This window comes from Physeter macrocephalus, unplaced genomic scaffold, assembly GCF_002837175.3.
Source record: "Physeter macrocephalus isolate SW-GA unplaced genomic scaffold, ASM283717v5 random_392, whole genome shotgun sequence".
NCBI classification, from domain to species: Eukaryota; Metazoa; Chordata; class Mammalia; order Artiodactyla; family Physeteridae; genus Physeter; species Physeter macrocephalus.
Genome location: NW_021145678.1, coordinates 28315 through 42966, shown reverse-complemented (window position 1 = coordinate 42966; position 14652 = coordinate 28315). Strand labels below are relative to the sequence as shown.

Below are 14652 nucleotides of genomic sequence, written 5' to 3'. Positions count from 1 at the left end.
CGACCGCGAGGCACGCGCCAAAGCCTGGCGCCGCGATCGGCGTGCGTGCGCCCCGAGCCGGTAGCTACGCTCCGGGGATAAGGGTGGGCGCGGACCGCCCGCTCAGCGAGGCGGGCGAGGGGAGCGTATGAGGGCTGGAGTGGAAGCCCGAATCTGAACTGGGAAGAGAGCTCCGGAGCAGGGCTGCAGCCGACCCCTGAGCCTCCACGGCCGCCTGGGGGCCTTCCGGGCACCCTCTCTGCGGCCGCACCTCGAGCCCTCCCTCCCGCGCCGGCCGAGCCTGCTAGTTCCCCCGCGGGTCTGGCGAGGTCGCTCTCGGCGCCCGCCCGCCCGCCTGCCTCGGCTCCGAGCCCCGCCGCCATCCGGGCGGCTGCGTGTCTCCCTGCCCCGGCCCCCCCCTCCCCGGCGGCAGCCGCCACCACCACTACCACCACCACCACCACCACCACCACCCCCCTCCCCTCCTTCCTTCCCTCCGCCTCGGCCGCCCGGGTCCCCCCAGCTCCCGCCCCTCCTCCCAGCTGCCCCCCGCGGAGCCCGCCCGGGCAGGCTGTGGGAGGGAGCGGAGCCGGCGAGGCGGGCGGGCTGGCGCTCGCTCCCCGGGGGTCGGTGTGCGCTCTACGGGGAAGGACGCGCTCGCTGCCCCGCTTCTCCCGCCCCCCCCTCCCGCTCCTCCTCCTTTCTCCCTCCTCCTCCCCGCTCCGGCGGCGGAGGCTGCGGCGGCGGCGGGGGGTGTGCGAGCTGAGGCCGGGGCCGGCGGGCGGGCGGCGGGCGGGCTGCCTGCAGGCGGAGGGCGCTGTGCTTTGTGCTTTTCGCCGCGAGGAGCAGCAGGCAGCAGCCACAGCCGCCGCCGCCACAGCAGCAGCAGCAGCCGCCGCCCCAGCGCCGCCGCCGCCGCGCCCGGAGGAGGAGCCGCTGCCGCCGCGGGAGGGAGCTGCGGCTGTGCCCGGCCGAGCGGGGGAGGGCGCCGCCGCTCAGAGCCGGGGAGGGAGCCGCCGGAGCGGGAAGCCCGGAGGCCGCGCTGCGCCGGGTAACCGAGGCGGCTGAGGACGCGCGCCGGGGTCGGGGCCGGGCGGCGGGGAGCGAACCGTGGGTGCGATGGACACCCGGCGGAGACCTGGGGCGACCTCCGGGCAGGGGACTGGGCGAGAGAGGACCAGGGCACTGGAGAGGACGCCGAGAACCGGGGGAGGGGAGGGCAGGAAGCGAGGCCCGAGCCGAGCCCCGGCCGCAGGCGGAGGAGCCCGCGCTTCTCCGAGCCGGCAGGCGCAGTTCTCTCCGGCCGCCGGAGGGGGCGGCGGGGCCGGTGAGCGCTGCTCCCCCGCCTCCCGGCCGCCGTCCTCCCGCCCTCTCCTTGGCTCGGCTCCCCGGAGGCCGGGGCGGGGGCGCCGGCGGGGCTGGGCCGCAGGCTCAGGGGAGGAGGCGGCGGTTCCCGCCGTGGTCGCGCCTCTGCGCCGGGATCCTCCGTGCGCGTCGGGGTGGCTGGGCGGTGGCGGCGCCTCTGGCCGGGGTGGGTGGCTCGGGGGCGGGGGGCAGGCCAGGCCGCTTCTCTCCGGCTGCTCGCCCGCCCAGGCGGGCGGGGACGGCGTCGGGAGCCCGAGGGGGAGGGCGGCGGGAATCCGGATCCCGTCCCCGGGGGCGATGCGGCCGCTGCGCTCCGGGGCCGGCGGCGGCTGCGCTGCGTCCGGGTCCCCGCCGGGTTGCGGAGGCGGGGGGAACCGGCCGGGGGGGAGCGGGAGGAGGAGACTGCAGCGCGTGCCCGCTTCCGCGGCCGCGCGCGCCCTTTACCCGCCCTTCCTCCTCCCCCGCCCTCAAGCCTGGGGCCTCCCCGGGGCGGGGCGCACAGAAGAGGAGGAGGTTTTTTTTTTTTTTTTTTTTTTGGCCGGGGTGGGGGGAGGGCGGAGGGCGGGTGCTATAGCTGCACGCGGGAGCAGGGAGCAGTCTCTCGCGTGGGCAGGGGAGGGCGCATGCCGAGGAGCGGGGCTGTAGGGGCTGGGGGGCGGGGGGGGGTGTGGTTAGGAGGTAGGGGAGGAGCGCACTCCCACCCCCACCAACTCATTGAGCCTCCTAGAGTCTTGGCTGGGTCTCTCTGAGAGTGTGGGCTTGTGTCCCCCTCCCCTTTGGGGGAGGGAGGGATAGACAGTCCCCCACCTCTCAGCCCGCCTGAGTGGGGACTGGTGTCTCTTCTAAAGGGTGAGGTGGCTTTGACCCCGGCTTGCCTGGCCAGCACGACCGAGGAGGTGGCTGGACGGCTGGAGAATGAACGGAGAAGCCGACTGCCCCACAGACCTGGAAATGGCCGCCCCCAAAGGCCAAGGTAGGAGCCCCGACCCTCAGCCTTCTTTAACTTAAATCCTCTTTTCTCACTTAGGTCTGCAAGGCCCACTCCCCTTCTAAAGGTTTCCTCCAGTCTGCATTCTCTGAAATGATATGGGAGGGAGCGGCTTGAGTGGCAAACATCCCTCACACTGGGGGTTTGGCTAAACCCAAATTATTTGGCCTTGAACCTATAAACTGTAGTTTGCACACTCCATTACCCCCACGTCAGAGGGGGAGAAGGAGCCATATGCAAGTCTTCCTTCTGGGGTTCCCAGTCAGCTCTAGTGTGTCCTCAACAGTGTCCTGGAACGGGAGGGAAGATGAGGAATGTGGAGGAAGGGGGAGATGAGAGGGATTGGGGAGGCTTTTCAGGTGCTTTATTGTTATTAAGAGGACAGTTTTTGGTGGGGCAGGTTGGAGAGAAAGGGTGTTTTGATGGCTTGAGGCCTCAAAGATAAATAACTACACTCTACTCCACCCAGTGGGGATCCAGTGTGTAGGGTGGCAGGGGGTAGGATGAATCTGAGCATCTGGCAATTCCTGTGGGACATTGAGAGGAGAGAGGATTATGGGTTCATGTGACCCATCTGTGGAAACCCTGGCCCAGGTTACCAGATGTAAATACAAGAGCCCTTTTGACTCCTAGCCTTGGATAGCTGTCCTCCCAGCTCACTTTCCAGGGTAGCCACCCTCCAGAGAGGCCTCACTGGAGCTACCTTTCAGTGGCTGGAAATAGCTGGTCCAGACTCCGTTTTTTGCCTGCGTGGGGAGTTGGGCTGAGAAGACAACTCAGAATTCTAGGGGAGGGGGCGGAGGGGTGGTGTCTCCCTGGAGCAGGGCCCTGGGAGCGTTTGCCCACCTGTCTGCCTTGCCTCACAGCTGCCCTATATGGTTCTACCATTGTTTTACTTACCCCAAATTCTCCTTTGGTCTTCTTTGAGAGGAGGAGTAGGATGGTGGAATACTCATGCCTCTAATGTTAGTTTCTAGCTGTGCTGGAGAGAAACGTCAGCATGGGTTCTCCTTACTGCCCACACCCCTTCCTCAGTCTGCATGTTTAGGGTAGCCACCTAGAACTTGGATTGAATTTAGCTTCACGTTTAGATGTGTTGCCTCCCTCCTTCCCTTCCTTCTCCGATAAACTAACTGTTCTCCAACAGTGTCCCAAATCACTGTAGCTTCCTTTCCCCCCACTTCGCTACAGTAAATTGTAACCCATGTCAGGCTGGCATGTTAGAAATGATAATAGCTTTGAAGTAAGCCTGACTTGAGCCCAAGTCTGGTTTTCTAGGCCTGATGCTGTCTGGACTGGAGTCCCCGCTCTAATCTGTATGGCCATGGCTTTTCCTTAAGGCCAGGCCATGTCTTGTGTATGCCTTCAGATGGGAAATAATCAGGGTCTGGGATGCTCTGGGAAGGAAGGTTTGAGTGGTTAAGGACTGGGGAGCAGACGGGGGCTCGCATGAGCCAGGCATGATGGCTTTTCTTACCCTTCCCCAGACCGTTGGTCCCAGGAAGACATGCTGACTTTGCTGGAATGCATGAAGAACAACCTTCCATCCAATGACAGCTCCAAGTTCAAAACCACCGAGTCACATATGGACTGGGAAAAAGTAGCATTTAAAGACTTTTCTGGAGACATGTGCAAGCTCAAATGGGTGGAGATTTCTAACGAGGTAACGGATCCCCCCACCCCCTTCCTGACACATTCAAATACACATCTACACTTACCCTTGCCTCAACCTTCCTGGTGGAGGAGATGGAACAGAAGTCTATAAACAGGAAGGAAAGAGACTAGGCAAGGTGCTCTTGTGGTCGCCCTTGTGCATTTCGGGAGGTGGCACGGTTGACAGCACTGGCCAAGACTTCTCAGTTCTGCCACTTTCTAGCTGTGTGGCCTTGAATACTTACCGTCTTAGAGCGTCTGTTGCCTGAGCTGTTCTGGGGATCGAATGAGGTGCTGACATGGACAACCATTTCGAGGTCAGGTGGTCGCCTTGTTGCCGTCCTGTGCTGCGTACTGACTGCCTGGGCCTCTGCAGTAAGCACAGACCAGTGCCTGGGTGTCTGCCTGGGTGTCAGGGCCGCCTGAGTTGTGTCACTGTCGGCCCCTGCCCTCCTCCTCTGAGAACTTCAGTCTAGTGGAAAGTAGAGAAGGCCCGTTGGGAAACAAGGCTTCGTTTCTGGGTGGTGTCCCCCTCTTCGGAACGTCCCCTTCCACTCACCTCCCTTTTTCCTCCAGGTGAGGAAGTTCCGCACGTTGACAGAATTGATCCTCGATGCTCAGGAGCACGTTAAAAATCCTTACAAAGGCAAAAGATCGGACGAGGCGGGGTATTCCCCCGGGTTTCCAATGTGTTACAAACCTAAGAGCTTCTTGCTTGGGTTTTTTTTTTCTTTTTGGTAACACCCCCCCCCTTTCTATGCCCCCCCCCTTGGCTCCAGGGTTGCAAAAGCAAAGAGCAATAAAAAAAAAAAAAAAAAAAAGCGCGCACACACTCAGACACACACCAGTGGCGACAGGGGAGTTGGAAAGACGCAGGAGAGAAGCAGGAGGCAGGAGGCAGCGGGGAGGGAGCAATGGGACCGGGAAGCCGCAGGTTCCCTCGTAAATCCCCCTCCGTCCCCACGTCGTCTCGCCGGCCGCGGCAGGGGAGCGAGGAGCCGGGCGAGCAGATGGAGGAGTGGAGCTCGCTCTAGGCAGCGGGCTTGGCCGGAGAATGGAGGAGCCGCCAAGCGATCGGCTGATTGGAAGAGAAACGCAGAGCGATGGAGGCGGGGGTAGGAGGACGATTTCTCTGCGGGGACTGGCGGCGGCGTATACGCCCGGGTCGGGCGCTGCAGAGCTTGGCTGGTTTTCAACCCGCGCTCGCCGGCTCCAGCCCCGCGCGCCCCCACCCCTCCCGGCGGCTCCGCAGGTGAGTGCGAGCTGGGGGCAAAAAGACCCGAAAGTCTCAACACGCCCGCCCTACCAAAGGAAAAAAAAAAAAAAAGAAAAAAAAAAGCATTTTTCTTTTTCCTTTTTTTATTTTCGTGCAGCCCCCAGCGCGGTGGGAGGGAAGGGGTGAGGCTAAGCCGCCCGGAGGAGGCGGAGGGGCCAGGCGAGGCCCGGGTGGCCCGGGAGGCGGCGGCGGCGCCGAGGCGGCTCTGACGGGCGAGCGCTCGGAGCGGCGCTGCGCTGCGCCGAGGCGGGCGGGCGGAGCGGGGCGGGCGGAGCGCGGCGCGTGGGGCTCGCCATTAGCCGTCGCTCCGCTTCGCCATCTCGGGCTTTGTCTGGCGACTTGCTGCCCCGGCGTCGGCTGCGGCGGAGCTGCGGCTCGGCTCTTCGGCCCGCCGCACCCCTAAGGTGCCCCCGGCCCGCGCTCCCATTCACACGCTCGGTAAGTGAGCCCCGGCGCCGCCGATTTCGGGGGAGAGGGGTTGCTGAGAGTGGCGGCGGCGCCGATCTCCATGCGCCCGGGCAGGCCTGGGGAGCCATGCCGGGCTGGATTGAACCAGCTCCCAGAGAGACTCCTCCGCCGGAGCCCGTCGCCCCCTCGCCGTTTGCGGGGTTTAAGGAGCAAAGGAGACTTTTTTTTTTTAATTTGCAAGAAGGATATTTTGTAGGGATAATTTTTTTGAAAGTTTCGTGTGTGTGCTGCTTGGCAGCTAGGCGACCGCGAGGCAGGCGCCGAAGCCTGGCGCCGCGATCGGCGTGCGTGCGCCCCGAGCCGGTGGCTACGCTCCGGGGATAAGGGTGGGCGCGGACCGCCCGCTCAGCGAGGCGGGCGAGGGGAGCGTATGAGGGCTGGAGTGGAAGCCCGAATCTGAACTGGGAAGAGAGCTCCGGAGCAGGGCTGCAGCCGACCCCTGAGCCTCCACGGCCGCCTGGGGGCCTTCCGGGCACCCTCTCTGCGGCCGCACCTCGAGCCCTCCCTCCCGCGCCGGCCGAGCCTGCTAGTTCCCCCGCGGGTCTGGCGAGGTCGCTCTCGGCGCCCGCCCGCCCGCCTGCCTCGGCTCCGAGCCCCGCCGCCATCCGGGCGGCTGCGTGTCTCCCTGCCCCGGCCCCCCCCCCCCCCCCGCCCCCCCCCCCCCCCCCACCCCCCCGCCCCCCCCCCCCCCCCCCGAAGCCACCCAGTATATGGTAATTTGTTATAGCAGCCTGAACTAAGACAGTCACTATATCGCTTGTAAAATAAAAACCGTGTTTTCATATTTCCAAGTCAACATTATTTTTTTGTGATTTAAGAATGAATCCTGCCAGTTCTTTCTCAGGGTCACAGAGTCTTTTCAATGTCTATACAAGATGGAATTGACTGAGAGTAAATTTTATTTCTTGAAGTAGTCAAAAGTTATTCAGAGCCAAGTCCTTCAAATAAGAAAAGCCATTAAATTGGGTTTTTGATGTGTGGCAGGATAATTTTTTTTTAATTTATTTATTTTTTTGCCGTACGCGGGCCTCTCACTGTTGTGGCCTCTCCCATTGTGGAGAACAGGCTCCAGATGCGCAGGCTCAGCGGCCATGGCTCATGGGCCCAACCGCTTCGCGGCATGTGGGATCTTCCCAGACCGGGGCATGAACCCGTGTCCCCTGCATCAGCAGGCGGACTCTCAACCACTGCACCACCAGAGAAGCCCTATTCCATAATAATTTATCTGTGAATTCTTTGGAGTTTTCTACATAAGACAGTTATCATCTGCAAAGAATGATGGTTTTGTTTCTTCCTTTTCAATCTTATACCTTTTCTTCAACCTTTTTCTTGCCCCAATGTTCTGCCTAGAATCTCCAGTGTGATGTCAAACCATTGTGATGATGGTAGGCACTTTTGCCATTGTTCAGTGTTAAACACAATGTTTTACTTTCTCACCATTAAGTATGATGTTTGCTGAAGTCTTTTTCTTAAATTTATAGTTCCTTTCTAATCCTAGTTTGCTAGGAGCTTTTATTGTGAATGGATGTTGACTTTTATTAAGCATCTTTCTATATCTATTGATATAATCGTATGATTTTCTCCTTTATTCTCCTGTGTGGTAAATTCCACTGGTTGATTTTTCTGATGTTAAACCAACCTTGCATTCCTGAGATAAACCCAACCTGGTCATTTAGTATTATCATTTTTAAACATGCCTATATTTGATTTACTAATATTTTACATAGTGATTTTGCTTCTATTTTGTTATGTATTATATATATAACAAAATAGAATATATTATACACACACACACACACACATACATACATACACATGCATACACACACACACCCCTGCCAGATCTATGTGTCAGAATATTGTTAACCTCATAAAATGATTTGGAGTTTTTCCTCTTTCTATCCTACCCTTGTTTTTGGTGTTCTACAGTTTCACTGGCCCGCCCGCCCAGGCGGGCGGGGACGGCGTCGGGAGCCCGAGGGGGAGGGCGGCGGGAATCCGGATCCCGTCCCCGGGGGCGATGCGGCCGCTGCGCTCCGGGGCCGGCGGCGGCTGCGCTGCGTCCGGGTCCCCGCCGGGTTGCGGAGGCGGGGGGAACCGGCCGGGGGGGAGCGGGAGGAGGAGACTGCAGCGCGTGCCCGCTTCCGCGGCCGCGCGCGCCCTTTACCCGCCCTTCCTCCTCCCCCGCCCTCAAGCCTGGGGCCTCCCCGGGGCGGGGCGCACAGAAGAGGAGGAGGTTTTTTTTTTTTTTTTTTTTTTGGCCGGGGTGGGGGGAGGGCGGAGGGCGGGTGCTATAGCTGCACGCGGGAGCAGGGAGCAGTCTCTCGCGTGGGCAGGGGAGGGCGCATGCCGAGGAGCGGGGCTGTAGGGGCTGGGGGGCGGGGGGGGGTGTGGTTAGGAGGTAGGGGAGGAGCGCACTCCCACCCCCACCAACTCATTGAGCCTCCTAGAGTCTTGGCTGGGTCTCTCTGAGAGTGTGGGCTTGTGTCCCCCTCCCCTTTGGGGGAGGGAGGGATAGACAGTCCCCCACCTCTCAGCCCGCCTGAGTGGGGACTGGTGTCTCTTCTAAAGGGTGAGGTGGCTTTGACCCCGGCTTGCCTGGCCAGCACGACCGAGGAGGTGGCTGGACGGCTGGAGAATGAACGGAGAAGCCGACTGCCCCACAGACCTGGAAATGGCCGCCCCCAAAGGCCAAGGTAGGAGCCCCGACCCTCAGCCTTCTTTAACTTAAATCCTCTTTTCTCACTTAGGTCTGCAAGGCCCACTCCCCTTCTAAAGGTTTCCTCCAGTCTGCATTCTCTGAAATGATATGGGAGGGAGCGGCTTGAGTGGCAAACATCCCTCACACTGGGGGTTTGGCTAAACCCAAATTATTTGGCCTTGAACCTATAAACTGTAGTTTGCACACTCCATTACCCCCACGTCAGAGGGGGAGAAGGAGCCATATGCAAGTCTTCCTTCTGGGGTTCCCAGTCAGCTCTAGTGTGTCCTCAACAGTGTCCTGGAACGGGAGGGAAGATGAGGAATGTGGAGGAAGGGGGAGATGAGAGGGATTGGGAAGGCTTTTCAGGTGCTTTATTGTTATTAAGAGGACAGTTTTTGGTGGGGCAGGTTGGAGAGAAAGGGTGTTTTGATGGCTTGAGGCCTCAAAGATAAATAACTACACTCTACTCCACCCAGTGGGGATCCAGTGTGTAGGGTGGCAGGGGGTAGGATGAATCTGAGCATCTGGCAATTCCTGTGGGACATTGAGAGGAGAGAGGATTATGGGTTCATGTGACCCATCTGTGGAAACCCTGGCCCAGGTTACCAGATGTAAATACAAGAGCCCTTTTGACTCCTAGCCTTGGATAGCTGTCCTCCCAGCTCACTTTCCAGGGTAGCCACCCTCCAGAGAGGCCTCACTGGAGCTACCTTTCAGTGGCTGGAAATAGCTGGTCCAGACTCCGTTTTTTGCCTGCGTGGGGAGTTGGGCTGAGAAGACAACTCAGAATTCTAGGGGAGGGGGCGGAGGGGTGGTGTCTCCCTGGAGCAGGGCCCTGGGAGCGTTTGCCCACCTGTCTGCCTTGCCTCACAGCTGCCCTATATGGTTCTACCATTGTTTTACTTACCCCAAATTCTCCTTTGGTCTTCTTTGAGAGGAGGAGTAGGATGGTGGAATACTCATGCCTCTAATGTTAGTTTCTAGCTGTGCTGGAGAGAAACGTCAGCATGGGTTCTCCTTACTGCCCACACCCCTTCCTCAGTCTGCATGTTTAGGGTAGCCACCTAGAACTTGGATTGAATTTAGCTTCACGTTTAGATGTGTTGCCTCCCTCCTTCCCTTCCTTCTCCGATAAACTAACTGTTCTCCAACAGTGTCCCAAATCACTGTAGCTTCCTTTCCCCCCACTTCGCTACAGTAAATTGTAACCCATGTCAGGCTGGCATGTTAGAAATGATAATAGCTTTGAAGTAAGCCTGACTTGAGCCCAAGTCTGGTTTTCTAGGCCTGATGCTGTCTGGACTGGAGTCCCCGCTCTAATCTGTATGGCCATGGCTTTTCCTTAAGGCCAGGCCATGTCTTGTGTATGCCTTCAGATGGGAAATAATCAGGGTCTGGGATGCTCTGGGAAGGAAGGTTTGAGTGGTTAAGGACTGGGGAGCAGACGGGGGCTCGCATGAGCCAGGCATGATGGCTTTTCTTACCCTTCCCCAGACCGTTGGTCCCAGGAAGACATGCTGACTTTGCTGGAATGCATGAAGAACAACCTTCCATCCAATGACAGCTCCAAGTTCAAAACCACCGAGTCACATATGGACTGGGAAAAAGTAGCATTTAAAGACTTTTCTGGAGACATGTGCAAGCTCAAATGGGTGGAGATTTCTAACGAGGTAACGGATCCCCCCACCCCCTTCCTGACACATTCAAATACACATCTACACTTACCCTTGCCTCAACCTTCCTGGTGGAGGAGATGGAACAGAAGTCTATAAACAGGAAGGAAAGAGACTAGGCAAGGTGCTCTTGTGGTCGCCCTTGTGCATTTCGGGAGGTGGCACGGTTGACAGCACTGGCCAAGACTTCTCAGTTCTGCCACTTTCTAGCTGTGTGGCCTTGAATACTTACCGTCTTAGAGCGTCTGTTGCCTGAGCTGTTCTGGGGATCGAATGAGGTGCTGACATGGACAACCATTTCGAGGTCAGGTGGTCGCCTTGTTGCCGTCCTGTGCTGCGTACTGACTGCCTGGGCCTCTGCAGTAAGCACAGACCAGTGCCTGGGTGTCTGCCTGGGTGTCAGGGCCGCCTGAGTTGTGTCACTGTCGGCCCCTGCCCTCCTCCTCTGAGAACTTCAGTCTAGTGGAAAGTAGAGAAGGCCCGTTGGGAAACAAGGCTTCGTTTCTGGGTGGTGTCCCCCTCTTCGGAACGTCCCCTTCCACTCACCTCCCTTTTTCCTCCAGGTGAGGAAGTTCCGCACGTTGACAGAATTGATCCTCGATGCTCAGGAGCACGTTAAAAATCCTTACAAAGGCAAAAAACTCAAGGTGAGTTTCCAGGAGAAGGAGCACAAAGGTTTGGAGAGGCAAGGTCCAAAGAACGGACCGTGTCTCACCTTGACCATGTCCTTGTCCCTCCTTCCAGAAACACCCGGACTTCCCAAAGAAGCCCCTGACCCCTTATTTCCGCTTTTTCATGGAGAAGCGGGCCAAGTACGCAAAACTCCACCCCGAGATGAGCAACCTGGACCTGACCAAGATTCTGTCCAAGAAATACAAAGAGCTGCCAGAGAAGAAGAAGGTGGGGGGAGGGGGACTAAGGTGCGGGGAGGGAAAAGGCCGGGAGCAGCCGGTGTGGTGTAGGTCATCTGTCGGGGGTGGTGAGGGCTTAGACCAAGGGACTTGGCATCAGGGACGTGGGTGGGTCAGCTGAGCAGGGCAGGGCCTTGGGCAGCCACACCTGATCACCCTCTCCCAGGCCCACACACTGTCAGGCGTGGGCACTGCTGCAGGTGTAACCCTGACCGAGGCAGGCAGAACCCGTAGTGTTCTTTCACACACACGTCCTCACTGTTAGGCCTGCAGAGCTGTTCACTTCTGATATTTCCCCACATGGTCTCGTTTGATGCTGTAGTGGTAACCCCGGGAGACTGGGTTCTCCTGATTTTGTGGGCAATGAACTGGGGTGCAGGAGGGTATCGTGTCCCAGGACTCCAGTTTAGTGCTCAGGCTCCCTGCCTAGTGCTTTCCTCACCGCCACGTCCACAGGTTACATGGGCGGGCTTCCCCTTGCACACATCGTCCCTCGTGGCCTCACGCTCTCCCAGACCCTCAAGCCCGTTAACCTTGGGCAGGGGCTGCCCAGCCTCCCAGGCAGGGGTGGACACAGCACAGTGAGATCACGCGGTACCTTGCAGAGATAGACAGCAAAGCATTGCAGCTGGGACACGAGCGAGGTGGGGTGGGGAGAGAGACACACAGAGGAGATGCTACATGGTGAGATGGAGCCAGGGAAAGATGTTGGCAAGGGGCAGCGGGAGAGATAAGAGGGCACGTTTATTTGCTGGGAGAGGACACAGAGTTGCAGGCAGCCAGCTCTCGGGAGGGCACCAGCACTGGGAGTAGCCCTCTTCCTGGTCTGCACACCCTGGCTTCGGGCTCACGTGGCCTGGTTCTGTACCCAGAAAAGGAGCTAGCTTGGCTGGGTAGATCCGGCTGTCTGCAACTACTGCTTGAGCCAAGCCGGAGTATGAATCGCTGGAGCTATTCTTGACCCCTATGATGGGGCCGTCACAGAACTGACTGTACACATAACACCGAGACATTTCCGCGGGGTGGGAGGGAGAGGCAAAGGGTCTCAGGGTCAGGGAGGGATAGAAGAAACTCCATGGTAGAGTGGACAGAGTGCCGGCCTAGGGGACACAGGCCTTGGGCCTGTTCCGGCTACCACTGAATCGCTGTGCATGTGCCCTTCGGTAAGTTACTTCAGTCCTTCGGGCCTGGTCTTGATCTGAGGTGTGGAGAGTGAGCCTGATCTGGGTGGTACCTTCCGGCTCTAAAAGCTGCGGTTTTGTGTGAGGAGGGCTGCGACTGGGGCAGAGGAGGCTGGGTTCTGCTCCCGGTTTTCTGCGGGAACCTTGGAGGGAAGTGGAGCTGCCTCGCTTCTTGCGCCTGATGAGAAGCAGGGGTTGGGCTCAATCAGCTTGAGCCCCTGGCCTCCTCCAGTGCTAACTCATTTGTGAATCTGGGAAGAAGAGGGATAAAGGAAAGATGGACGTTGAGGGGAGCCGGGACAGGATGTAGATGAGGAAGGGAAAGAGACAGGCTGGAAAGGAAGTCAGAGTGAGGGGTGTGGAGAGGCAGGAAGGATACCGGGATGGAGGTGGGATGGTGGGAAGGGAGGATCAGGCTGATAGAAGCCGGTGCAGGCGAAGGAAGGGAAGCCAAGCAGCAAAGGAGAATGACGGGGCTTGGGGAGGGAGGGCTCAAGGAACTAAAGAGCCAAGAGCCTGGAAGAAGGGATCAGAGGCAGGGAAGGTGGCAATGACTGAGGAAGGGGGTGGGGGTGGGGATGGTGTCAGGATTGCCAGGGACCCAGAGGTAGCAGATGGCGGGGGGACATCCAGATACAAGAGACCTATCAAGATGTGATTTGGGCTGCAAGAATTCACTCTGGGTTTCCTTCAATGCGATCTCCCTTTGGAAGCAGGACTCAGCCTGCCACTTGCCCTGTGGGCCACCTCTGAGGGGGCAGATTAGTATTAGCTGCCACAGACACAGGAGGAGAGCGCGACAGGGGCAACGCCTACATCTTCTCCAGACTCTCACTGGGAGTGTCCTGGCGTTGGGGAAAGGCAGAGGGGTAGTGTTGCGGGGAGACCCAGCCCTGTCGCTGCTTATTGTGTGACTGGATAATGCCACGTCCCCTTCCTGGGACTCTCCCTTTCTTAAAGGGAGGGGATAGGATGTAGGATGTGTTCTGGGAGACCCCTGTAGCTCCCACCGTCTGGGCTACGGTTGAGTCCCCCGTCCCCAGCCCACTGGGAGGCAGACCGCCATCCCTTTCCTGCTCGTGACATCCTCTGTACACATCACCAAATGGGAGGCAAAACAGTTAGCAAGGAGGACTTAGTGGGTTTTGTAGCTCAGGCCTTGGGTTGTGGATGACCCCGTCACCTCCTCCCCCCAGATGAAATATATTCAGGACTTCCAGAGGGAGAAACAGGAGTTTGAGCGAAACCTCGCCAGATTCAGGTAAGGCAGTGGAGCCCAGAGGAGGGCCACAGGGCGCTGGGTGCGGCAGGAGAGGGTAGCAGTGACCAGAGCCTGGCACTTGAGGCACGGAAGATGGATGGGTCACCACCTGTAGACCCTAGTGGCTCGGGCTCAAGGGGAGGGACCGGCAGGCAACCGCTGGCCCACTAGGCCCCAGCTGATAGGCCAAGGAGCCTTGGTGGGTGGGGCAGCTAGCTTGGGTCTGCCCTGGCAGGATCCCCCTCCCCGCATTGACTGTTGCTCCCCGTGCCCTGGCTAGGGAGGATCACCCAGACCTAATCCAGAATGCCAAGAAGTCGGACATCCCTGAGAAGCCCAAAACCCCCCAGCAGCTGTGGTACACCCACGAGAAGAAGGTGTACCTCAAAGTGCGGCCAGATGTGAGTGTCCGGCCAAGGGGTGGCAGGGAGGGCGCACGGTAGTGGCAAGGGGGAGCCGCGCCAGGTCGGCCGGGCACGGTGCAGGGGAGCAGGAGAGGAGGCCCCTCCCCAGGGGTGGGCTGCATGGACAGGGCCTGGGCCAGCTGGCGTGCGAGTGTGTGCATGTGTGTGTGTGTGAGCCTGTCCCCTTGCACCCAGGCGGGACCCCCCGCCCCGCCCCCGCCCCCCCGCCCCCGCCGCCTCTCTGCCTTCCCCTCCTGGCCTGTGGGGGACACTCTCGTGACCTCCTGTGGCCTGAGGGGGCGGGGGCCTCTGTGTCCCCCTCCCCTTCCCCTCCCCCCCTGCCCCTGGCTGCCTGTGTGTGTCTGACGGCTTTTGGTTTGCAGGCCACTACGAAGGAGGTGAAGGACTCCCTGGGGAAGCAGTGGTCTCAGCTCTCGGACAAAAAGAGGCTGAAATGGATTCATAAGGCCCTGGAGCAGCGGAAGGAGTACGAGGTTAGGCTTCCGCTGCGCTCCTCCCCGCCCGGCTCTTCACGAGCCTCTGCCCTCTGACTCTGCGGCCTCCGCACTCTGCGGGCAGGCGGTCTCTCCCCATCCTACCGCTGAGGGAGGGGCCTTCTGGGCCCCTCACCTCTGCCCCTACCTTCCCAGCCCCACCCCCCCATGAGATCTCAGGCTAGGGCAGGGCAGGGCACCACGTCTCGTGTGACACAGCAGACACACGGCCACCCCCCAGCTTTGCTCCCTGCCTCCCCTTCCCAGCGGCTCTCCCCCACCCCCCCCGGCCCCG

The 14652-nt window shown here is 59.6% G+C and overlaps 2 protein-coding genes across 5 annotated transcripts in view; both read left to right on the top strand.

The window, feature by feature from the left end:
- The first annotated feature begins 2025 nt into the window (after nucleotides 1-2025).
- LOC112066583 (nucleolar transcription factor 1-like) lies at nucleotides 2026-5019 on the top strand. Its single transcript, XM_024130184.3, has 4 exons — nucleotides 2026-2317; nucleotides 3820-3995; nucleotides 4562-4648; nucleotides 4972-5019. The coding sequence occupies exons 1-4, from the start codon at nucleotides 2260-2262 to the stop codon at nucleotides 5017-5019; spliced, it is 369 nt and encodes a 122-aa protein (XP_023985952.1). The 5' UTR covers nucleotides 2026-2259.
- UBTF (upstream binding transcription factor) overlaps nucleotides 4853-14652 on the top strand; it is a 15076-nt gene continuing 5276 nt past the window's right edge. Inside the window, exons 1-8 of one of the 4 annotated variants that reach the window (XM_024130439.3) lie at nucleotides 4853-5237; nucleotides 8301-8425; nucleotides 9928-10103; nucleotides 10670-10753; nucleotides 10851-11006; nucleotides 13395-13459; nucleotides 13740-13860; nucleotides 14247-14357. In XM_024130439.3, coding sequence (XP_023986207.1) covers nucleotides 8368-8425; nucleotides 9928-10103; nucleotides 10670-10753; nucleotides 10851-11006; nucleotides 13395-13459; nucleotides 13740-13860; nucleotides 14247-14357 — 771 coding nt within the window. In that variant the 5' untranslated portion in view covers nucleotides 4853-5237; nucleotides 8301-8367. Of the gene's footprint in view, nucleotides 5238-5605; nucleotides 5700-8148; nucleotides 8426-9927; nucleotides 10104-10669; nucleotides 10754-10850; nucleotides 11007-13394; nucleotides 13460-13739; nucleotides 13861-14246; nucleotides 14358-14652 lie in introns of those variants that run through there. The other 3 variants (XM_024130438.3, XM_024130440.3, XM_055082964.1) reach the window with 3 other exon arrangements.

What these genes read in the sequence shown, in the direction of transcription:
- LOC112066583 (XM_024130184.3), top strand. Translation starts at nt 2,260, where the DNA reads ATGAACGGAGAAGCCGACTGCCCCACAGACCTGGAAATGGCCGCCCCC. An exon ending in GGGTGGAGATTTCTAACGAG is followed by an intron (nt 3,996 to 4,561) that starts GTAACGGATCCC and finishes TTTTTCCTCCAG; the next exon opens with GTGAGGAAGTTCCGCACGTT. An exon ending in AAGGCAAAAGATCGGACGAG is followed by an intron (nt 4,649 to 4,971) that starts GCGGGGTATTCC and finishes CGGCCGCGGCAG; the next exon opens with GGGAGCGAGGAGCCGGGCGA.